At 42.0% G+C, this 25388-nt stretch overlaps 1 protein-coding gene across 4 annotated transcripts in view; it reads left to right on the top strand.

Moving 5' to 3' along the window:
- Positions 1-25388, top strand: part of LOC138349731 (uncharacterized) — a 66604-nt gene that overhangs the window by 22497 nt on the left and 18719 nt on the right. Inside the window, exons 3-4 of one of the 4 annotated variants that reach the window (XM_069301887.1) lie at positions 8775-8984; positions 11456-11681. In XM_069301887.1, coding sequence (XP_069157988.1) covers positions 8775-8984; positions 11456-11634 — 389 coding nt within the window. In that variant the 3' untranslated portion in view covers positions 11635-11681. Of the gene's footprint in view, positions 1-8774; positions 9057-11455; positions 11883-25388 lie in introns of those variants that run through there. The other 3 variants (XM_069301886.1, XM_069301889.1, XM_069301888.1) reach the window with 3 other exon arrangements.

Raw genomic sequence — 25388 nt, 5'->3', positions numbered from 1 at the left:
AATTGAGAGGGCAGCCTCTGCTGCCTGTAGAAATAGATCCCACCTGCTCATCATGGGCGACTTCAATCACGGAAAGATTGACTGGGAGAACAAGGAACCGCATGGAGGCGAGGATACGTGGAGAGCCAAACTATTGGAGGTGGTGACAAGCAACTTTTTAACGCAGCATGTCGGAGAACCCACAAGGATGAGAGGCAATGACGAACCAGCGAGACTCGACCTAGTCTTCACTCTGAACGACTCCGACATAAGAGAAATCGGTTTTGAGGACCCAGTAGGAATGAGCGACCACAGTGTACTGGTGTTTGAGTACTTGATTGAAGAAGGGTTATTGAACTCGAGGAGGGATACCGAAACCAAAAGGTTAGCATACCGAAAGGGAAACTATGAGGGGATAAGAAAATTCCTAACAGATATAGCATGGGAAACAGAGCTCAGGGGAAAGACGGCCCAAGATATGATGGATTACATCACGCAGAAGTGCAAGGACGCAGCAAACAAGTTTGTCCCAGTCCAAAAGGAAAACAGAGAAATGAAGATGAGAAACCCATGGTTTAATCAAAGATGTAGGCTAGCTAAGCAGCAAAGTAAAAGGGCATGGAGAAACTATAGGAATAACAGGACACTGGAGAGCAGAGAAAGATACCAGAATGCCAGGAATGAATATGTCAGGATGAGAAGAGAGGCAGAAAGACAATACGAAAATGACATCGCAAGCAAGGCAAAGACTCAGCCTAAATTGTTGCATAGCCACATTAGGAGAAAAACAACAGTAAAGGAACAGGTTATGAGATTAAGGATAGGGGCGGAAGGATTCACTACAAATGACAAGGAAGTGTGTGAGGAATTGAATAAGAAATTCCAGGAGGTCTTCACCTTAGAACAAGGAGAAATTCCAGAGGTAAGTGAGGGAATAGCTAACCAGGAACCACTGGAAGAGTTTGAGATTACCAGTGGGGAAGTAAGGAAGTGTTTACTAGAGTTGGACGTGACGAAGGCTATAGGCCCAGATGGAATCTCCCCTTGGGTTCTAAAGGAAGGAGCAAGAGAACTGAGCCTACCACTCTCCATAGTGTATAACAAATCACTGGCAACAGGGGAACTGCCAGATATTTGGAAAGCAGCTAACGTAGTCCCGATATACAAGAAAGGGGATAGACAGGAGGCACTGAACTACAGGCCAGTGTCCCTAACCTGCATACCATGCAAGCTGATGGAGAAGATTGTGCGAAAAAAACTAGTGGAGCATCTGGAGCGAAGGAACTTTGTAACACAGCATCAACATGGGTTCAGGGATGGCAGGTCCTGCCTCACAGGGTTACTTGAATTCTACGACCAGGCAACAAAAATAAGGCAAGAAAGAGAAGGGTGGGCAGACTGCATATTTTTGGATTGTCAGAAAGCCTTTGATACAGTGCCACACAAGAGGCTAGTGCGAAAGTTGGAGATGCAGGCTGGAGTGAGAGGGAAGGTACTCCGGTGGATAGAGGAATACCTAAGCAACAGGAGACAACGAGTCTGTGTGAGGGGTGAGGTCTCAGATTGGCGAGACGTCACAAGTGGAGTCCCGCAGGGGTCAGTCCTTGGACCTATACTGTTTCTGGTATATGTAAATGATCTCCCAGAGGGTATAGATTCGTTCCTCTCAATGTTTGCCGACGATGCAAAAATTATGAGGAGGATTGAAACAGAGGATGATAGTAGGAGGCTACAAGATGACCTGGATAGACTGAGTGAATGGTCCAACAAATGGCTGTTGAAGTTCAACCCGAGTAAATGCAAAGTAATGAAACTAGGCAGTGGAAACAGGAGGCCAGGCACAGGATACAGAATAGGCCAGGCACAGGATACAGAATAGGAGATGAAGTACTTAATGAAACAGACAGAGAGAAAGATCTAGGAGTTGATATCACACCAAACCTGTCTCCTGAAGCCCACATAAAGAGAATAACGTCTGCGGCATATGCGAGGCTGGCTAACATCAGAACGGCGTTCAGGAACCTGTGTAAGGAATCATTCAGAATCTTGTACACCACATATGTAAGACCAATCCTGGAGTATGCGGCCCCAGCATGGAGCCCGTACCTTGTCAAGCACAAGACGAAGCTGGAAAAAGTCCAAAGGTATGCTACTAGACTAGTCCCAGAACTAAGAGGCATGAGTTATGAGGAAAGGCTGCGGGAAATGCACCTCACGACACTGGAAGACAGAAGAGTAAGGGGGGACATGATCACAACCTACAAAATCCTCAGGGGAATCGACCGGGTAAACAAGGATGAACTTTTCAACACTGGTGGGACGCGAACAAGGGGACACAGGTGGAAGCTGAGTACCCAAATGAGCCACAGAGACGTTAGAAAGAACTTTTTCAGTGTCAGAGTAGTTAGCAAATGGAATGCATTAGGAAGTGATGTGGTGGAGGCTGACTCCATTCACAGTTTCAAATGTAGATATGATAGAGCCCAATAGGCTCAGGAATCTGTACACCAGTTGATTGACGGTTGAGAGGCGGGACCAAAGAGCCAGAGCTCAACCCCCGCAAGCACAATTAGGTGAGTACAATTAGGTGAGTACACACAGACAGAGAGAGAGAGAGAGACACACACACACACGCAGACAAACAGAGACACAGACACACACAAACACAGACACACACACTCACACACACACACACACACAGGAGTCAGAGAAGGAAAAAGACTTGGGGGTTGATATCACGCCAGACCTGTCTCCTGCAGCACATATCAAGCGGATAACATCAGCGGTATATGCCAGGCTGGCCAACATACGAACGACATTCAGAAACTTGTGTAAAGAATCATTCAGAACTTTGTATACCACATATGTCAGGCCAATCCTGGAGTATGCAGCCCCAGCATGGAGTCCATATCTAGTCAAGGATAAGACTAAACTGGAAAAGGTTCAAAGGTTTGCCACCAGACTAGTACCCGAGCTGAGAGGTATGAGCTACGAGAAGAGACTCCGGGAATTAAACCTCACTTCGCTGGAAGACAGAAGAGTTAGGGGGGACATGATCACCACATTCAAGATTCTGAAGGGAATTGATAGGGTAGATAAAGACAGGCTATTTAACACAAGGGGACACAGGTGGAAACTGAGTGCCCAAATGAGCCACAGAGATATTAGAAAGAACTTTTTTAGTGTCAGAGTGGTTGACAAATGGAATGCATTAGGAAGTGATGTGGTGGAGGCTGACTCCATACACAGTTTCAAGTGTAGATATGATAGAGCCCAATAGGCTCAGGAATCTGTACACCTGTTGATTGACGGTTGAGAGGCGGGACCAAAGAGCCAGAGCTCAACCCCCGCAAACACAACTAGGTGAGTACACAGTCACATAGTCGCAGGCGCACAGACGCACTTTGGGGAGGAGGAGGAAGTAGGAACAAAGATATATATATATATATATATATATATATATATATATATATATATATATATATATATATATATATATATATATATATATATATATATATATATATATATATATATATATATATATATATATATATATATATATATATATATATATATATATATATATATATATATATATATATATATATATATATATATATATATATATATATATATATATATATTGCACAACAGTTTGTGTGTATATATATATATTATTAAATATGACCGAAAAAGTAAGATTAATAATTCTAACACGAATTTTCTCAATGTTTCTTATATTCTTTTTCACTGTTGATGGTAACTGAAAAAATCAATTCTCCAAATTTCATTTTTATTTCTAGTCTGACCCGACACTTGAACGCGTTTCATAAAACTTATTACATTTTCAAAGACTCTAGTTTACACACACACAACTATAACTGAACAGAGTTTTAAAACAGCTTTTGATTTTATACCTGCATTTGGGTGTGGTGATATGTTACAACAGTTTTGGATGAGGTGAAAACAAACTTTCAACACAAGACACAACACGAAACAATGGGTATAATATTGGGTAAGTTAAAGGGAAGAATGGAAGTAACTGCAAAGGGCCTATTGGCCCATATTTCTTGATGCTACTATATTGGTGCGGAGTCTTGAAGTGGGTAGAATATAGTTGTGCATTAATTGGCTGTTGATTGCTGGTGTCAACTTCTCAATGTGTAGTGCCTCGCAGATATCTAGCCGCCTGCTATCGCTGTATCTATCGATGATTTCAGTGTTTTTTGTTAAGACTTCTCTGGTGATGGTCAGGTTGTGGGAAGAGATTATATGTTCCTTAATGGAGCCCTGTTGCTTATGCATCGTTAATCGCCTGGAAAGAGATGTTGTTGTCTTGCCTATATACTGAATTCTTTGAGGCTTACAGTCCCCAAGTGGGCATTTGAAGGCAAGATATCTGCGAGGCACTACACACACACACACACACACACACATATATATATATCTATATCTATATATATATATATATATATATATATATATATATATATATATATATATATATATATATATTATACATATATATATATATATATATATATATATATATATATATATATATATATATATATATATATATATATATATATACACATATATACATATATACATATATATATATAGACACTTGTGCAATATTAGTTATAATATTGCACAACAGTTTAAGAAACAACTCTGATAGAGAGGCTTACAAAGTTTCATTATAATTGTATATTCATATATTGTGTGTTCATGAGGCTTTTCTTTAATCTTTCATCCTTATTCTCTGACCGCTTAATCCTCTTTGACCATTCTAAGCTAAGCTATACCTGTTTTTGGTTAATTCCTTTCCTAGGGATGGGTTGGGTCAGGTGTCGGCCTATATATCCTCCCCCTTCCCTTCTCCTTAGTCAGTCTGGTGTTGACAAAGGCTTTAACAAAGCCGAAACGTTCACCTCATTTCATATTTCTCTGTGGATTTTCCGCATATATATATATATATATATATATATATATATATATATATATATATATATATATATATATATATATATATATATATATATATATATATATATATATATATATATATATATATATATATATATATATATATATATTATTAAATATGACCGAAAAAGTAAGATTAATAATTCTAACACGAGTTTTCTCTTTCTTATGTTTCTTTTCACTGTTGATGGTAATTCAAAGATCAATTCTCCAAAATTCATTTTTATTTCTAGTCTGACACGACACTTGAGCGCGTTTCGTAAAACTTATTACATTTTCAAAGACTTTAGTTTACAAACACACAACTGAAACTGAATAGAGCTTACACATCTTCGAGGTTTATATCTACATTTGGGTGAGGTGGATGAGGTGAAAAACGAACTTTCAACAATGGGTATTCAATGGGTATTAAATTCCAACACAAGACAGAACACGAAACAATGGGTATTGAATGGGTATTAAATTCAAACAGAAGACAGAACACGAAACAATGGGTATTGAATGGAAGTAATTGTAGAAAGCCTATTGGTTCATATTTCTTGATGCTTCTTTATTGGAGCGGAGTCTTGAAGTGGGTAGAATATAGTTGTGCATTAATTGGCTGTTGATTGCTGGTGTTGACTTCTTGATGTGTAGTGCCTCGCAGACGTCTAGCCGCCTGCTATCGCTGTATCTATCGATGATTTCTGTGTTGTTTGCTAGAATTTCTCTGGTGATGGTTTGTTTGTGGGAATAGATTATATGTTCCTTAATGGAGCCCTGTTGCTTATGCATCGTTAAACGCCTGGAAAGAGATGTTGTTGTCTCGCCTATATACTTTTTTTTTTTTAGGCTTACAGTCCCCAAGAGGGCATTTGAAGGCATAGACGACGTTTCTCTCTTTTAAAGCGTTCTGCTTTGTGTCTGGAGAGTTTCTCATGAGTAGGCTGGCCGTTTTTCTGGTTTTATAGTAAATCATCAGTTGTATCTTCTGATTTTTGTCTGTAGGGATAACGTTTCTACTGACAATATCTTTCAGGACCCTTTCCTCCGTTTTATGGGCTGTGGAAAAGAAGTTCCTGTAAAATAGTCTAATAGGGGGTATAGGTGTTGTGTTAGTTGTCTCTTCGGAGGTTGCATGGCGTTTCACTTTCCTTCTTTTGATGTCTTCCACAAAACCATTGGAGAAGCCGTTATTGACTAGGACCTGCCTTACCCTACAGAGTTCTTCGTCGACTTGCTTCCATTCTGAGCTGTGGCTGAGGGCACGGTCGACATAAGCGTTAACAACACTCCTCTTGTACCTGTCCGGGCAGTCACTGTTGGCATTCAGGCACATTCCTATGTTCGTTTCCTTAACGAACAAGTAGATGGGGTCGCCATGGGTTCTCCCCTAGGTGTCCTGTTTGCAAACTTCTACATGGGTACCATCGAGCAAAAAGTCTTAGTCGACATGAACTTGAAACCGGCCATATACTGCAGGTATGTTGACGACATTTTTACACAGGTACCTGATGTCAGACATCTGCAGGAGCTGAAGGAGGCAGTTGAGCAGAGTTCCGTGCTGCGTTTCACTTACGAGATGGAAAAGGATGGGAAGCTGCCCTTTCTAGATGTAACAGTCATGGAAAAGAGCAGAGGTTTCCATACTGCAGTCTACACTAAGGAAACAAACATAGGAATGTGCCTAAATGCCAACAGCGACTGCCCAGACAGGTACAAGAGGAGTGTTGTTAACGCCTATGTCGACCGTGCTCTCAGCCACAGCTCAGAATGGAAGCAAGTCGACGAAGAACTCTGTAGGGTAAGGCAGGTCCTAGTCAACAACGGCTTCTCCAATGGTTTCGTCGAAGACATCATAAGAAGGAAAGTGAAACGCCATGCAACCTCTGAAGAGACAACTAACACAACACCTATACCCCCTATTAGACTATTTTACAGGAACTTCTTTTCTCCTCTCATAAAACGGAGGAAAGGGTCCTGAAAGATATTGTTAATAGAAACGTTATCCCTACAGACAAAAATCAGAGGATACAACTGACGATTTACTATAAAACCAGAAAAACGGCCAGCCTACTCATGAGAAACTCTCCAGACACAAAGCAGAACGCTTTAAAAGAGACCAACGTCGTCTATGCCTTCAAATGCCCTCTTGGGGACTGTAAGCTCCAAAAAACCCAGTATATAGGCGAGACAACAACATCTCTTTCTAGGCGTTTAACGATGCATAAGCAACAGGGCTCCATTAAGGAACATATAATCTCTTCCCACAACCAAACCATCGCCAGAGAAATCCTAGTAAACAACACAGAAATCATCGATAGATACAGCGATAGCAGGCGGCTTGACGTCTGCGAGGCACTACACATCAAGAAGTCAACACCAGCAATCAACAGCCAATTAATGCACAACTATATTCTACCCACCTCAAGACTCCGTTCCAATATAGAAGCATCAAGAAATATGGACCAATAGGCTTTCTACAATCACTTCCATTCAATACCCATTGTTTCGTGTTCGGTCTTGTGTTTAGGAATTTAATACCCTATTAATACCACCTCACCCCATCCACCTCACTCAAATGTAGATATAAACAAATCGAAGATGTGTAAGTTCTATTCAGTTGTGTATGTGTAAACTAAAGTCTTTGAAAATGTAATAAGTTTTACGAAACGCGCTCAAGTGTCACGTCAGACTAGAAATAAAAATGAATTTTGGAGAATTGATTTTTGAATTACCACCAACAGTGAAAAGAAACGTACGAAAGATCGAGAAAATTCGTGTTAGAATTATTAATCTTACTTTTTCGGTCATATTTAATAATATATATATATATATATATATATATATATATATATATATATATATATATATATATATATATATATATATATATATATTTATATATATATATATATATATATATATATATATATATATATATATATATATATATATATATATATATATATATATATATATATTAAAACAATTGATTGAACGTTGCTCAAATGCATTCTGCACCATTTTCACGATTTGTCATTCACACACCCCTTTAGAAACGTTTGTGGAAGTTGCAATTTCGTTTTGGTTTGCTGGGAACCATCACCGCTGATTCTGTATTAAGTGAAAATAATGAATTGAATAAAAAAATTGATATCTCATTAATTATTCTCCTTGTGTTTCATTTATACTCATTTTTTAAATACTATATATCTATATTTTCTCTATATTTACAGTCAATCAAAGAAAAAATATTTATGCAACATATAAGGTTGCCAAAAGGTCTCACATTTTTTGGCAACGTTCTGCAGTAAGTTGTAGCAACCAATTTACGACTCAACACAGAAATGTATCTAAAACATTAAAATGAATGTTGCCGTAGCTTTCAAACTTTCCAGTTATGTTGTGGCAACCTAAAATTGTTTGCTGGCTGGCGGGAGAGCCGGGGAAGGTGTGTGAGGGAAGAGATAGAGGTGTGTGGGGGGTGCAACAGAGAAGGTTGGGGAGAGACTGAGGTGTGTGCTGGGAAAGATGGGGAAGACCTTTGCGGGCAATTAACAGTTAACTCACAAATTTAAACTTGTTATCTGCAACAAAATTTCAATAAGCATTTTTAGCATATATTCAGTTCCCAAACTTCCTCCCTTAATTGAACGTTTCAAAATGTTTATGATCCCTTGATTATATACATCAAAAGTGACTCAAATTTTAAGCCATGTCAAAGACACTACCTAATACGGGCAGTGTATATATATTAGTGTCTTCTTGTTTTAGTTTTGAATTAACACAGAGTATCTATATCCTATTTGTGTCATCAGGTATTATCCTGGAAGCCACAAGCAGCATGGACCTGGCTACCCCGCCCAGTCTGCCCTATAAAGGAAGTGGACTTGAATTGACAATCATGTGCAGTTTCACCGATAACAGCCGCGAGCTCGACTTGTGTTGTCAACTGGCTCGGCAACTGTGTCCTCCCGCCAAAAGGTTGCGGTACTCTTTTCTGAGCTTCTGCAAGACTGACATTACCAGTATGTACACCTTTGGCACATGAATGTCAGGAATAAAAGAGTAACATGGAGTTTCTCATGGTTCTGATTTAGGTAACAATACTTTCCTCAAGACATTTGTTTAGTTGGAATCCTGCTAGAGTAACCCATGGCTCTGTTTGTCCAACATTGTCTCGATTAATGCACCTGTAGTGCTTCTTATGCAATTCAGGACACTTTTTATCCAAGTACAATGTAGAATAATGCACCACAGTGCTTCTGGATTAATCTAGGGTATTCTTTAATAAATAATTTTCGTACTAATTCAGTCTATGGTGCTTCTAAAATATTTTGGTGCACCTTTAAATGCAACTTTTTTATTATTGTAAGTAATTGCCAGAAGAATGTGCTAAAGTATAATAGTTGTATAGTGTGTTACGGGGGTGTGAGGAGAAGAGGAACTGTGCCTTACTGAGACACATAGGTGACACTCCGTCACTGTTCTAAAATCTCCTTATCTCTTAACCTGCACTCCACTGCCCACGAAATGAAGTCGGCACTAAACTCTCATGTGCACCAGTCAAAACACAGGGACCTCAGTGACCAACTCACCTGAGGACTCACTAGGATAGTACTCTGTCTTCAGAGGGTGGGAGGTAGAGCATTATGTGTAAGGTGATATATGTGCCAATCATGGTCACCCTGTTGCATCAGTAAACATAGGGGCACTCACCTACGTCCAGTACTGAAGGAAAAGTCTTCAGTTATCCTCATTCCATAGTAGCTGTTTTGAGTATTAGGCTACACTCCTCGATTTTGCAATGTTTATCTTCCCTCACTCAGTGCCTAAGATTTTCACACAAGGCATAAATAGGAATGAAGGCTTGTGGAAACAGAGCATTTTAAAATTTACAAAACCTTCACTAAAAAAAGAAATAAATAAAATGGAAATAATAACTTCCCTCTTATAGCCTCAATTAAATTTACACCGAATGGTCACTCTTGTGGAAAATTTCTACTAAAATTAGAATATAACATGTCTGAGTAACATGGTCTTTGAAAGCACATAGACCAGGCATAGCTATTAATAGAACAAGCCAAGTTCTCCCAAGACAGGGAGTGTCAAGTCAGCATATTTCGAACATTTCGTGAACACCATCTCATGGAGGCCGCTTTAATGGATCCATACCAGGATATGTAATTACATCTAATAGCTAGAAGTATATCATGGTAATACTCCAAAATAAATGCATATACGTAATAAATAATTGTTTAACCAAATACGTTTGGTTAATAATAGTATAAAAGGATCCTTAAAACAAGTAGGGCAATTATACTCGCTTTAGAGTGGATCTCATGAGTGTCGAGATGCTGTCACTTTAGTAAACAACGCTCCCCACGACAGAAGAAGACTCCATGATGTTTAAATTGCTTAATTGCAGCTGTTTAACATCTGTGGACCTTTATGTGGTGGAGTAAACTGCACATATATGTGTATAAACATTAAGACTCATGGTTTTAAATACAACACTACCACTACTACATATACCAACAACACTACATACAACACTACCACTACTACATATACCAACAACACTACATACAACACTACCACTACTACATATACCAACAACACTACATACAACACTACCACTACTATGACAGATACCAACAACACTACCACTACTATGACAGATACCAACAACACTACATACAACACTACCACTACTATGACAGATACCAACAACACTACATACAACACTGCCACTACTATGACAGATACCAACAACACTACCACTACTATGACAGATACCAACAACACTACATACAACACTACCACTACTACGACATATACCAACAACACTACATACAACACTACCACTACTATGACAGATACCAACAACACTACCACTACTATGACAGATACCAACAACACTACATACAACACTACCACTACTACGACATATACCAACAACACTACATACAACACTACCACTACTACGACATATACCAACAACACTACCACTACTACGACATATACCAACAACACTACATACAACACTACCACTACTATGACAGATACCAACAACACTACATACAACACTACCACTACTACGACATATACCAACAACATTACCACTACTACGACATATACCAACAACACTACATACAACACTACCACTACTATGACAGATAAAAACAACACTACCACTACTACGACATACAATACAATATACCAGCAACACCACAAACAATATAACCATTACTTAGACATATACCTAAAACTCTACATACATCACTACCACTACTTCGACAGATACCATACAACACTATCGCTACTCTGACAGATACCATACAGCACTACCACGACTACCACAGACACATTCAACCACCACTGAGTGCCTCTTTTCATTTCTTCAATTGAATATATTTATACTAAACTTAGATTTTGTTGCAAAAGTACATGGTGTAGCCAGGTTTGAACGTCAAATTAACCCTTGCCCCATCTTCAGGTGTTGGTGTGGAGAAACTTCTGAGAGGCCTTAACCATGAGGGCGTCACCACCAACAACCTCTTAGTGGAGGTCGCAGACGGTCATGTGTTAGAAGAAGGAGAAAACCTAAGATGCCAGGCGATAAAGTTCGGCATCCAGGGTTTTCGAGTCACTTGGACTGGACAAAGAACATACTAACTCATGAAAACCCACATCCAAGCTTTTAGACTTTAATGGCGCTGCAGGTTTGTGTCTGCTATTACAAGATTGACTTTGTAATTATCTCCCAAATGAGTTGCAAAAAAAATAAATTTCATAAAATTGTAACATGTTGGGGATTCTGATGAGTTGTAATTTATTGGTGATGGAAATGAGTTGTATTGTTGATGGAAATTGATAGTATGAATGACTTGTAGCATGTCTTGCAATGAACCTCTGAGATGCAATCTGTATTATTATACAATTTTCTTGCTGGTCATGCATTGACACCCACGAGAACAAAGTTTCCAATCTCTGCTGTAAATTATATTGATGCTACATTTTTGAGTGATGCAGATGTACGTCAATATAAGAGAATCCACCAGTAATAATTTATATTCATGGATATTCTCAATCAGTGTCAAGAAGATTTTAAATTTAATTTTTTTTATTTTTTTAAATTTTGCCCCGAGGGGCGAGTTTATTGGGCAGCGCCACTCATCTTGTGAGTGGACACACCGCCATAGCAGCATGTACAACACTCCCCAATAGGAAGAAAACCGGCTGGGTTGTTCATCCTGTCACTTATACCCAGACACAGCTGGGACTTGCTTAACCGTCTCAAGTGAACAGCTCCTCAAACAAGAAGATTAACATCTATCAACCCTTAAAAGCTTACGTTATCTTGCGGGTGCAAAATGGGGAAATCTTTTAAGAACAGTATCAATATTTGACAAATAGTGTTTTCCTAACTCAAACAATGTGGGGTTTATTATTCTACACATATTCCTAATGTCTCTCAGGTGTTCACATTCACGTAGATAGTGGTCAAGGCGGTGTCCATCACTCTCACCACAGATTCTGCAACTTCGCTGATCAACTGTTGTTTCCATTCCATATCTCCATGGATATTTGTATCCAAGACGGATTCTCGCTATTACTGACTCTCTCCCTCGTCCTCCTCCTCTTCGGCCATAATAATTGGGATTGCCAGCTGCAACCATGTTGTACCATCGTACAGATTCACTAGTTTGTGCTTCTATCCTCTTTCCTCAGTTACCTTGTCACGGTGATGTTGCCTGACAATACCTCTAATTTGTAGTAGAGTCTTGGGTATGAAGTATTCAATATGGTCTCCTTCAGCAGCCAGCACATCTGCTCGTTCATTCCCACATATTTCAACATGAGAGGAGATCCACAGAAACTTGATGACTCTTCCCTGATTGGTAAGTGCTCTCACAGCTCTCTTAATTTCAGCGACTATTGCAAGATTTTCTGCCCGATTTTTACTTAGGCTTTGCAGTGCTGCTTTTGAATCGATGCAAATCACTGCACCATTAGTGTTCCGTTCAAGAAACCTTAACGCCATAACAATGGCAGTTAGTTCTGCTTGCGTTGAAGAGGCATAGTTCTCAATACGTGCTTTTTCTTCATTTCTGCGTTGGAAAGTATTATCCTTGATTACCGTGTATGCTGCACCAGCCCTGCCATTGACAGGATTAGATGACCCGTCAGTGTAGATTTGATCTAGTTCATCTCCGGCTTCTTTATAAATTTCCTCGAGATACTTGTGCTTCATTTCTTGTGGTAACATGTTGGATTTTTTCATTGCCATTTCATTGATGATGATCTTGCATGAATCATCCTCCCAGGGAGGTAACCTCTCTACAGGCAGGAACTCACTGGCTTGCTCACGCAGGTGAAGCTCTTTGAGGTAGCAGACTGATCTGTGATACCATTTTTTGCTTCTGTTTCCCCCTGAAAGTAGCACAGAGCTCAGTTTTTTCTTAGCAATATCATTGTAATGGGGTCTCTGGCTATCCTAATTGCAAGCTTAGCATTCAGCTCCTTAATTCTGCTTTTAACACTTGGAAGGGACAACTCCTCTCGTAGATTAGACGTTATGGCAGTTCTTGGAACTCCAAGAATGATTGTCATGGCTTCATTTTGAATGTTTTCAAGCCTTTTCATATCGCTTTGGGAGTAGGTACACAGAACTGGTGCGGCATAGTCTATGACGGAGCGCACATAGGCTGCGTACATCATTTTAAGCACGGCAATAGAGGCTCCATGTCCATTCCAGGTCATAGCTTTCAGTGCCCTGAGTCGACTTTTGCATGTTCCTATGAGTTGATTGAGCTCCTCTTTCTTCCCCTTGTTAGAGCCGACAGTGACGCCAAGATACCGATAGTGGTCAACCCATTCAAGTGTTACACCATTAATTTGCAGTTCTTCATTTGCTCTCCGCTTGTGATGAGAGTATGCCTTCGTCTTGTTTGTGGAGAGAGTGAAACCGAGCTCAATACATTTCCTTCCAAGGAGTTCAATGGACTGTTCAATTTTTCCCAAGGAGGGAGCTTGTATTAGGACATCATCTGCATATCCCACTTGTTGTGTTCCTTCCGGAAAATCAATATTTGCAATGGCGTTCATAAGTACATTGAATAGTGTAGGGCTTAAGACTCCGCCTTGGGGGGTCCCGAGTTCCATATTCATTGTTCTGGAGACTGCTCCATTGAAGCAAACCTTGGCTTTTCTTCCTGTGAGGTAGTCTTCAACCCATTTCATGAGTCTCCCCTTGACACCCATGCATGCAACCTTGGCCAGGATCGCAATCCCCTGTGCTTTGTCGAAGGCTCCTTTGATGTCAACAGATACAAAATGTGTCATTAGCAGTGTCATTAGCCAAGTAATTAACTATACAATTTGCTGTGCTCCGTCCTTTAACAAATCCATTGACCCCTCTCCCCTACATCTTGCAAGTGCATGACACGAGACTGATAGGTCTGTAATTACCAGGGTCATTGGGCTTCGGTATGGGAACAATTATTGCGTGTTTCCATTTTGTGGGCAGCACTCCACTTAGGAATGACTTGTTAAACAGGTGGAGTAGTGGATTCCCGGACACTTCACACAGTGCATTGAGTATGTCATAGGTGACGCCATCTTCACCAGGTGCTGTACTTTTACCCTTTTTCATAGCGCCCCTTACTTCTTGGGCTGTGATTGGTTCCCCATATTCGTCATCTCTAGACAGTGCTCTTGTTATCCTAATTCTTCTGTCATCATGTCGCAGGAGCTGTTCCCTGCTGATTTCTGCAGGGAGGGAGGAGGAGGATGCTGCATCACTCCACTTGTGAATTAGTTCTTCAGCCTTACCCTGGGGGTCTTTGTGAGCCGCAGGCCGGGCTCTGACCCCCCTTAGCTATCTGAAGTTTTGCCCACACTTGTCTTGCAGATGTTTCTCGTCCAATAGAGCTAGTGAACTCAAGCCATTGTCTTTCCCGCTCTTTAATCTTCTCTTCCCTGGCTACTTGACACACAGTTTTAAACAACTCTTGGTTACTTTCAGTGGGATGTCTCCGGTACTCTCTACTCATGTCTCGTACACTTGCGTTAAGCATCTTTATGTAATCATTCTCATACCATTTTATTTTCTTCCTCTGAGGGTTACTTCGCCCAGGCGTACGGCGCGGAACTCTTAGACAGCTCTCAATTTGGTGATTAAGGTCATCAACAAATGTGTCAATGTCTTCTGGGATTTGGTATTCCGTGAACCAGTCACTCATCCTGTTTATGAAGTGCGGCCTCATATCTGGTCTGAGTGATAACCTTTTTCTTTTATTCGTCTCTTTCCTTCTCTTGCTCATGTCGACGGTGGTAATTAGTGCCCAGTGGTCACTACATAAACTGTGCACAATGTGTGTACTGGCATCCGTGTACTGTGCATTCAGCAGGAGAGCATAGTCCAATCTTCCTCTGAGGTGAGTTGGCTGTTCATCACCCAGGACTCTAAGGTTTTCACTTCCCCTGACAAAGAGTGACAGTTTCCGTCCATTGACATTGGGCTGATGACAGTTGGCACCAAAGTATGGGTGTCTGGCATTAAGGTCACCGACCAGCAGGGTAGGTTCTTCTTTAACAAATTCAGGCAGTGTGTCAAGGTCAAGTTTACTCTGTAGGACATATAGGTTGATTATATGTAGGGCATTATTGTTTAAGTAAAGGGTTACTCCCAGTGATTCAAACTCATCCCCCATGTGCAGGTCATCAATAATCTGTGCGGGAATGTTGTTATTTACAAAAGTGATGAGACCCCGTTTTCTTTCCCCATGGGGCAGGGAGAACTTGCGATAACCGCTGAACCTTGGGTTGAAGTCATCACCTACCATCGTCTCCTGTAGCACTATAATGTCAGTTTGGTGTTCACGAGCGTATTGTATGATGTCATTAATTCTATTGCGAACGCCATTGCAGTTCCATTGTAGGATAGTGAGACTTTCTTCAGCGTGGTTATCCATCGTGGAGGTGTTGGTCATCAGATGTACTGTGTGCGGTGTTTTTGCTGGTGAGAGTGTGTTCACTGGTGGTGTTGTATGTGGTGTTGCACCACCGTCATGTGCTGGTGGTACTGTTTGTATGGGTGCCAGTGGTCAATGGTGTTGTGTACACTAGTGTCGTTGTGTTCACTGGTGGTGCTGTTGGTGGTGTTGTGTTCACTGGTGGTGCTGTTGGTGGTGTTGTGTTCACTGGTGGTGCTGTTGGTGGTGTTGTGTTCACTGGTGGTGCTGTTGGTGGTGTTGTGTTCACTGGTGGTGCTGTTGTGTTCACTGGTGGTGGTGTGTTCACTGGTGGTGGTGTGTTCACTGGTGTTGAGATATTCACTGGGAAGATTTAATTTGAAATAAACTATGCCCATGCAGTTTACTGGCAATAATGCGTCCACTTTCTGTGATATATTAAGAGGAAATGTCCCCTAGCACCTCTGAACGTAAGTTCAAATTGGATAATTTACTCTGAATAAGATATTCTTGCAGCTACGGTCGTTGGGAAGCATTTATGTAGTTCAATAATACGAACACGGATCAGGTCAAGACTGCACACTCACAGACGTCAAGCAATGGAAAAAATCACAACGCTAAAACCTACGTCCACGCTTCCAACACAAATAATTTTGGGTCAAAGAGTGGTCACAACCTACACATGGCTAGCAAGTATAACTGAGAGATAGTGAAACCTGCATATTTATATATATATATATATATATATATATATATATATATATATATATATATATATATATATATATATATATATATATATATATATCCAAAATCAGAGCAACAGTCAGCAAGAAAATAGAAGAAGGAAACACAAAAGGGGCGATCAGAGTCATCACCAGTGAAGACACAGTTGCCACCAGGGATGCCCATACAGCACAAGCCCTGAGGGAAAAACACCCACCCAGAGCTCCTCGTGACGACAGTGTTCCCCTAGTCGGTGTCACCAGAGCAGAACCCCTGTGTGTGCTCGAATTCATGGTGCATAAAGCAGCTTTATCCTTCCCACCAGGATCAGCAGGTGGGTTCACAGGACTAAGACCCAACCACATCAAACAAATGCTCAATCCTACACTGGGAGACATTGCACAGGGCCTCCTGGTGGAACTAACTAGATTCGCCAACACATGTCTAGCTGGCAACATATCAGAGACCATACGGCCTCTCTTTTTTGGCGCTACCCTCTGTGCCCTGAGGAAAAAAAGATGGAGGAATCAGACTGATAACTGTGGGCAATTCACCCCGGCGTCTCGTCGCTAAGGCTGCTGCTAGAGCAGTTAGTCAGGCAGCAGCCGACATGCTGAAGCCAAAACAGCTTGGGTTTGGCATTCCCCAAGGGTGTGAGGCAGCGGCTCATGCAGCTAGAGCCTACATTGCCAACATTACGGATGAAAAAGCCCTGATAAAGCTGGACTTCAAAAATGCTTTCAATCTGGTTAGAAGGGATGCAGTACTCAATGCGGTTCATCGCCTTTTTCCTTCCCTCTACCCGTTTGTAAACTCATGCTACAGCAAGAATCTAACTCTGCTTTTTTGGGAACATGAAATTGAATCACAAGAAGGTGTCCAACAGGGTGACCCCCTTGCTCCTTTTCTTTTCTGCCTAATCATCAAGGAAGTTACCGATAACCTGTCCAGTGAGCTCAATATTTGGTTTTTGGACGATGGTACTCTAGCCGGCTCCCCAGCCTCCCTCTTGGACGACATAAGAATAATTCAGGAGCAAGGAGCAAGCCTAGGCCTTACCCTGAACTCTTCCAAGTGCGAAATAACCTCCACCAACCAGCACATAATAGAGCAAATAAAGGTTGTTTTGCCTGACATTCATACAACCAACCCTGAAGACAGCACACTCCTAGGTGCTCCTCTTGGAAGGAATGCCATCGACGAGGTCCTTGGTAAGAAGATCGCTGACCTGAAGAGGATGAACGAGAGGATTGAAGACATCGATGCTCATGATGCACTTTACCTCATCACCAGATGCTTATCTCACCCCAGGCTGACCTACTTTCTAAGATGTTCACCATCTTTCAACAATATTTAATTAGAAGAGTACGACAGCTTGCTGAAATCAACACTAGAAAAAGCCCTCAATCTTTCCCTCAGCGACTCACAGTGGAAACAGGCCTCCCTTCCTGTCAGACTCGGGGGCCTTGGCATGCGCACAGCCTCACAAATTGCTGTACCAGCGTTCCTGTCCTCTTCAGTGGGGTCTGACAACTTGGTGAAGGAAATCCTACCTGAGCACCTTGTTCAACAGGCAGGGGTACATGATCCCAGCTTCACAGACTGCACAACCAAATGGGTCTCTCTCGCAGGACCAGCACCCCAACCACCGCCTTGCGAACAAGCCTGAATGGTCCCCAAGACAATATGCAACAAATCGGCTATCACCTCATTTTGTCCGGTCGTGATGGTCAAGTGGATTAAGGCGTCTTGTACATACCAGTTGCGTTGCTTCTGGGAGTATGGGTTCAAGTCACTTCTGGGGTGTGAGTTTTCAGTTGCATATTGTCCTGGGGACCATTCAGGCTTGTTCGCATTTGTGTTCCTCACGTGTGCCCCAAAGAATGAGGTGATTTGATAAAATGCTATGCCCAAGATTACTATCCGAGTGCCGCGGTGGGGTGGTTCAAATAGCCTCGGCTATCACCTCATTTTGTCCGGTCGTGATGGTCAAGTGGATTAAGGCGTCTTGTACATACCAGTTGCGTTGCTTCTGGGAGTATGGGTTCGAGTCACTTCTGGGGTGTGAGTTTTCAGTTGCATATTGTCCTGGGGACCATTCAGGCTTGTTCACATTTGTGTTCCTCACGTGTGCCCCAAAGAATGAGGTGATTTGGTAAAATGCTATGCCCAAGATTACTATCCGAGTGCCGGCGGTGGGGTGGTTCAAATAGCCTCGGCTATCACCTCATTTTGTCCGGTCGTGATGGTCAAGTGGATTAAGGCGTCTTGTACATACCAGTTGCGTTGCTTCTGGGAGTATGGGTTCGAGTCACTTCTGGGGTGTGAGTTTTCAGTTATATATATATATATATATATATATATATATATATATATATATATATATATATATATATATATATATATATATATATATATATATATATATATATATATATATATATATGAGAGTGTCAGACCACGGAGGAACATTGAAACAGGAATTTCCTTAAATACTTTCATATATTAATACATCTTCAGAAGGAGTGGAAGATGTATTAAAATACGAAAGTACTTAAGGAACTTCCTGTTTCAATTTTCCTCCGTGGTCTGACACTGTCACATTTTTAATCACGTGTTTATTTTTCGTGATTTACACACACTCACACACATACACACACACACACACACACTTACACACTCACACACACACACACACACACACACACGCGCGCACACACACACACACACACACACACACACACACACACACACACACACACACAGTTTTCAGGAATCTGTACACCTGTTGATTGACGGTTGAGAGGCGGGACCAAAGAGCCAGAGCTCAATCCCCGCAAGCACAACTAGGTGAGTACACACACACACACACCTGTCAACGACCCCAGTGGGTCAAGCCATGCCCTCCCCAAACCCACCTTCCCATCCCCCCTCCCCTACTACCTGTCCCACTCCCCTGCCCCTTCTACCTCATTGCCTTCAATTCCATCTACTCCATCCCAGCTTCCACTGCACCCCTCTTACACTCACCCCCAAACCCAACCCAACCCTCACCCCCTTCTATGCACCTCCAGCCCACATTTAACCCCCGCACCTTGTGACCCCCTAACACCTTCCCCCATCTCCCTCTTCCCCTCTTCTACCCCAAAACCCCCACTTACCCCCAATTCCCCCCTAACTAATACACCCTCTCTTCCACTCCCAGCACCCATGCTCCATTCTCCTCTCAGCCCTCTGCCCGCAATATCCCTCTCCCCCCAACCTCTCAACCTCTATCTGACTCTCAGTATCACTCTAGTTCTCAACCCCCCTATGCTTTTCAGACCCCTAACTTTCAGACCCATTATGCTCTTCCTACCCCCCTAGATGCCCAGACCCCATTCGTCTACCAGGCACCCCCCTAGCACCCCCCCATTCACCCCCACAGCCCCCACTCGCCCCCCAGACACCCCCCAGTTCCCCTCAGACCCCCGGTGAAAGGGGGAACTCTGACACCCGAGTTTCCAAGAAGAGTCTTAAGATTTGGTACACCAATGCTGATGGGGTAGCCAATAAAGCAGAAGAGATAAAAGAAAGAGTTAGTGAGGCAGACCCAGACATAGTGGCAATAGTGGAAACTAAAACAAATGGCATGATCTCGGATGCAATCTTTCCAGAGGGGTACCAGGTGATAAGAAAAGAAAGGACACAGAGACAGGGAGGAGGAGTGGCACTCCTAATAAAGCGGAAATGGAAGTTTGATGAGCTGGAAAATCCGGGTACCAAAGAAAGCACGAGCTTCATACATGGAACTCTGACAGTGGATGGGAAGAAGATTGTAATCTTGATACTCTACAATCCCCCACCAAACAGTAGAAGGCCCAGGCAGGAGTACGAGGACAGCAACAAGACATGTATAGATGAACTGCAGAGGGCAGCAACTATAGCACATAGAATGAGAGCGAAGCTGCTGGTCATGGGGGACCTAAATCACGGAGAGATAGATTGGGAAACGAGGAATCCCCATGGCGGGGAGGAGACCTGGGGAGCGAAGCTGGTAGACGTTATTGACAGGAATTTCCTAACACAGTATGTGAAGGAAGATACTAGGGAAAGAGGAGGGGATATGCCCAGCCTATTAGATCTCATTTTCACCCAGAATGTAGAAGACATCGAGCAGTTGGAACATGAAATACCACTAGGAGCCAGTGACCATTGTGTCCTAGTCTTTGACTACATGATGGAGCTTAAAATTGTGACCAAAGGACAAGAGGTCCGGGAAAGGAGACTTGATTACAGAAAAGGGGACTACAGAAGGATAAGGGACTACCTGGGAGAAGTGCAGTGGGAGGAAGAACTTAGAGAAAAACAGTGCAAGGTATGATGAACCAGGTCATATTGAAATGCAAGGAGGCTGAAGAGAGATTTATTCCAACAATAAAGGAAAAAAGCAGGAGGGAATATAATAACCCATGGTTTAATAGACAGTGTCAGGAAGCAAAGGCGAGAAGCAGGAGGGAGTGGAGGAAGTACAGAAGACAAAGGACAGAGGACAACAGGATTAGATGTAACAGAGCTAGGAATGATTACATTAACATAAGACGAGTGTCGGAAAGAAATTATGAGAATGATATTGCAGTCAAAGCGAAAAAGCAACCTAAACTACTACATAGCCATATAAGAAGGAAGATGTCAGTAAATGACCAAGTGACAAGACTGAGGAAAACAGAAGGGGCATATACAGAAAGCGACAAGGAAATCTGCGAGGTACTGAATGCAAAATTCCATGGAGTGTTCACAACCGAGCCTGAGCAGCTCCCATTGTTAAAAGCGATTACCCTAGATGTAAGACTATCAGATATAGAGGTGACAGCAGAGGAGGTAACGAAACAGCTGACAACACTGGATGCAAATAAAGCTGTTGGACCAGACAAAGTATCACCGTGGATACTTAAAGAGGCAGCGCAGGCTCTCAGCGTGCCTCTGGCAATGGTCTTTAATGAGTCACTTATGTCGGGAGAATTGCCCAGTTGCTGGAAGGAGGCAAATGTCGTACCGATTTTCAAGAAAGGTGATAGGGAGGAGGCACTTAACGACAGAGCCGTATCACTGATAAGCATCCCCTGCAAAATACTTGAAAGAATAATTAGGCTAAGACTTGTTGAGCACCTGGAGAGCATTGGGTTTGTAAACAAGCACCAACATGGGTTCTGGACAGGGAAATCATGCCTAACAAACCTTTTAGAATTCTATGATAAAGTAACAAGGATAAGGCAGGACAGAGAGGGCTGGGCAGACTGCATATTTCTTGACTGCCAAAAGGCCTTTGATACAGTACCGCACATGAGACTGCTATACAAACTTGAGAGGCAGGCAGGAGTAAGCGGAAAGGCCCTAGTATGGGTGAAGAACTACCTAACAGGATGGAGCCAGAGGGTAATGGTAAGGAGCGAGAAGTCGGACTAGCGAACAGTAACAAGTGGAGTACCTCAAGGTTCGGTGCTGGGACCAATCCTCTTTCTAATTTACGTAAATGATATGTTTACAGGAGGCATTTGAGCAGAATTCTGTGTTGCGTTTCACTTATGAGATGGAGAAGGATGGGAAGCTGCCCTTTCTAGATGTAACAGTCATGGAAAGGAGCGGAGTTTTCCCACACTGCAGTCTACACTAAGGAAACAAACATAGGAATGTGCCTGAATGCCAACAGTGACTGCCCGGACAGGTACAAGAGGAGTGTTGTTAACGCTTATGTCGACCGTGCCCTAAGCCGCAGCTCAGAATGGAAGCAAGTCGACGAAGAACTCTGTAGGGTAAGGCAGGTCCTAGTCAACAACGGCTTCTCCAATGGTTACGTGGAAGACATCATAAGAAGGAAAGTGAAACGCCGTGCAACGTCTGACGAGACAACTAACACAACACCTATACCCCCTATTAGACTATTTTACAGGAACTTCTTTTCCACAGCCCATAAAACGGAGGAAAGGGTCCTGAAAGATATTGTCAGTAGAAACGTTATCCCTACAGACAAAAATCAGAAGATACAACTGACGATTTACTATAAAACCAGAAAAACGGCCAGCCTATTCATGAGAAACTCTCCAGACACAAAGCAGAACGCTTTAAAAGAGACCAACGTCGTCTATGCCTTCAAATGCCCTCTTGGGGACTGTAAGCCTAAAAAAAAACAGTATATAGGCAAGACAACAACATCTCTTTCCAGGCGTTTAACGATGCATAAGCAACAGGGCTCCATTAAGGAACATATAATCTCTTCCCACAAACAAACCATCACCAGAGAAATCTTAGCAAACAACACAGAAATCATCGATAGATACAGCGATAGCAGGCGGCTTGACATCTGCGAGGCATTACACATCAAGAAGTCAACACCGGCAATCAACAGCCAATTAATGCACAACTATATTCTACCCACTTTAAGACTCCGCTCCAATATAGAAGCATCAAGAAATATGGACCAATAGGCTTTCTACAATTACTTCCATTCAATACCCATTGTTTCGTGTTCTGTCTTGTGTTTGAATTTAATACCCATTCAATACCCATTGTTTTGTGTTCTGTCTTGTGCTGGAATTTAATACCCATTGAATACCCATTGTTGAAAGTTCGTTTTTCACCTCATCCACCTCACCCAAATGTAGATATAAACCTCGAAGATGTGCAAGCTCTATTCAGTTTCAGTTGTGTGTTTGTAAACTAAAGTCTTTGAAAATGTAATAAGTTTTACGAAACGCGCTCAAGTGTCGCGTCAGACTAGAAATAAAAATGAATTTTGGAGAATTGATCTTTGAATTACCATCAACAGTGCAAAGAAACATAAGAAAGATAGAGAAAATTCGTGTTAGAATTATTAATCTTACTTTTTCGGTCATATTTAATAATATATGTCTACAGGAAAGACTGCTACCAAAATATACTAATATATATATATAAGAGTACCAGTTGTTGGTGTTAGGCCGTGTGCCCAGTATTTATCTTATTATTATTGATGTTGATGAATTCATCTCTATATATGTATATGTTGGCGTGTTGAATAACATTTCCATGTGTGCAGTGATTAATTGTGTTATCGCCTGCGAAAGGAATTACTGAATCTAAGGTCAGTACCATAACCGATTGCATTTATTATCATTAAGTACAGTGTAACTCCATTATAGTGAAATATTATGTTAAGTGCTGTGGAAATGAGTTATTGAACTTGAGATCAGTGTGGTGATTCATTGCGGTCTATTGCCATTATAGAAAATATTGTGTTGATGACAAATACAGTGATTCCTGCGAATTTAAAGAAACAAGGAGTATAACGCCAAGAAAACAAGTACTAAGCATTCGCACGGTGAAGGGGGCCGCTCAGCTGATTATGACATTGACGGGAGGGGGAGTGTTACCCTCTAGATGAGCCCCAGTTTTATGAAGAGAGATTGACTTTCTGCATTGTACTTGATGTTTTGTTGTTGATACGGCTATAATACCTTGAAGTTTTTAAGTAAAATATAAAATACCTTTGCGTTTGTATTATCCCTCCATATATCTTGTTGCTATAGTACAGGTCCAAAGAGTGAGAGTATTAGAGACATATACCTGCCTGAGACCAGATTTAATGAGCAAGCTCTACCATTAGTACACAATTCCACAATACTACTGACGTGTTACTGGACACGGGAAACACCAGTTGGCGATCTTGCAGTTAGTAGTAGAGCCCTTGCCGGGGTGGGCACACGGTTGGGAGAGAGCAAACTGTGTTCCCACTCATCTTTGGCTATAAGGCTGGCTGGGGATCGACTGGAATACTCTTCTGGCGAACAGTGGCGCCGCGAGGATTGAGTGAAGACCCGCAGGGCTATGGTGAGTAACAGTTGTCGCTAATACTACTGGGTGGTGTCTATGTAGAGAGAGAGACACACCCCGACGTTGGCGGCCGTTGACCAGATATCAAGAACGGTTACTTATACTTATACTTATTCTTACAACTAAGGTAAATCTCGACATTGGCGATCTTGCAGGTGTCCGGGATAAAGATCTTGTGTACCCCGTTACTCGCTTAAAGGACGTTCCTCGACATTGGCGACCTTGCCAGGATAAAGTACTTAGGATATCTTGTATATTGTTACCTCGCGCACCCCGACACCAGCCAGGCACATGTTGACGAACCTTGTGAGTTCCATAAGATCTTGTGCAGCATCACCAACCGCAGGATTTAACATTTGCTTGATGTGTTGAGGTTTTAACCCTGTAGAGCCGCCTGGTGACCCAGGTGGAAAAGAAAGGGCTGCTTTGTAGACCTCAGATTCACCAACGGTTAAAGGGTCTGAAATGGTGTTGGCTGATGGCGGAACGATGTTGTCGCCTTTAGGGGCTCTGGGTGGGTGCTTGCTTTGCAGGGCCCGTGCTGTGGCTGAGTTTCGAGGAGCAATTTTCTCGTCACTGGTGAGGACTCTAATAGCACTTGCGGTATTTCCCTCTTCAATTTTCTTGGTGATTTGTGCTCTGATTTTGTACGTTTCTGGTATGTTGTTGTTACCATATCATGTTACTGGTGAGGACTCTAATAGCACTTGCGGTATTTCCCTCTTCAATTTTCTTGGTGATTTGTGCTCTGATTTTGTACGTTTCTGGTATGTTGTTGTTACCATATCTGAGGTGGATGTGTTTTGCTCGGAAAGGCAGGCGAACTAGGTTATCCCCACTTGGGTATTCATTTATTGCCCTCAGGACCGAGGAAGCAAG

The sequence above is a fragment of the Procambarus clarkii genome, chromosome 46 (assembly GCF_040958095.1).
Source record: "Procambarus clarkii isolate CNS0578487 chromosome 46, FALCON_Pclarkii_2.0, whole genome shotgun sequence".
Taxonomy (NCBI): Eukaryota; Metazoa; Arthropoda; class Malacostraca; order Decapoda; family Cambaridae; genus Procambarus; species Procambarus clarkii.
This window is presented reverse-complemented; position numbering and strand designations above follow the sequence as displayed.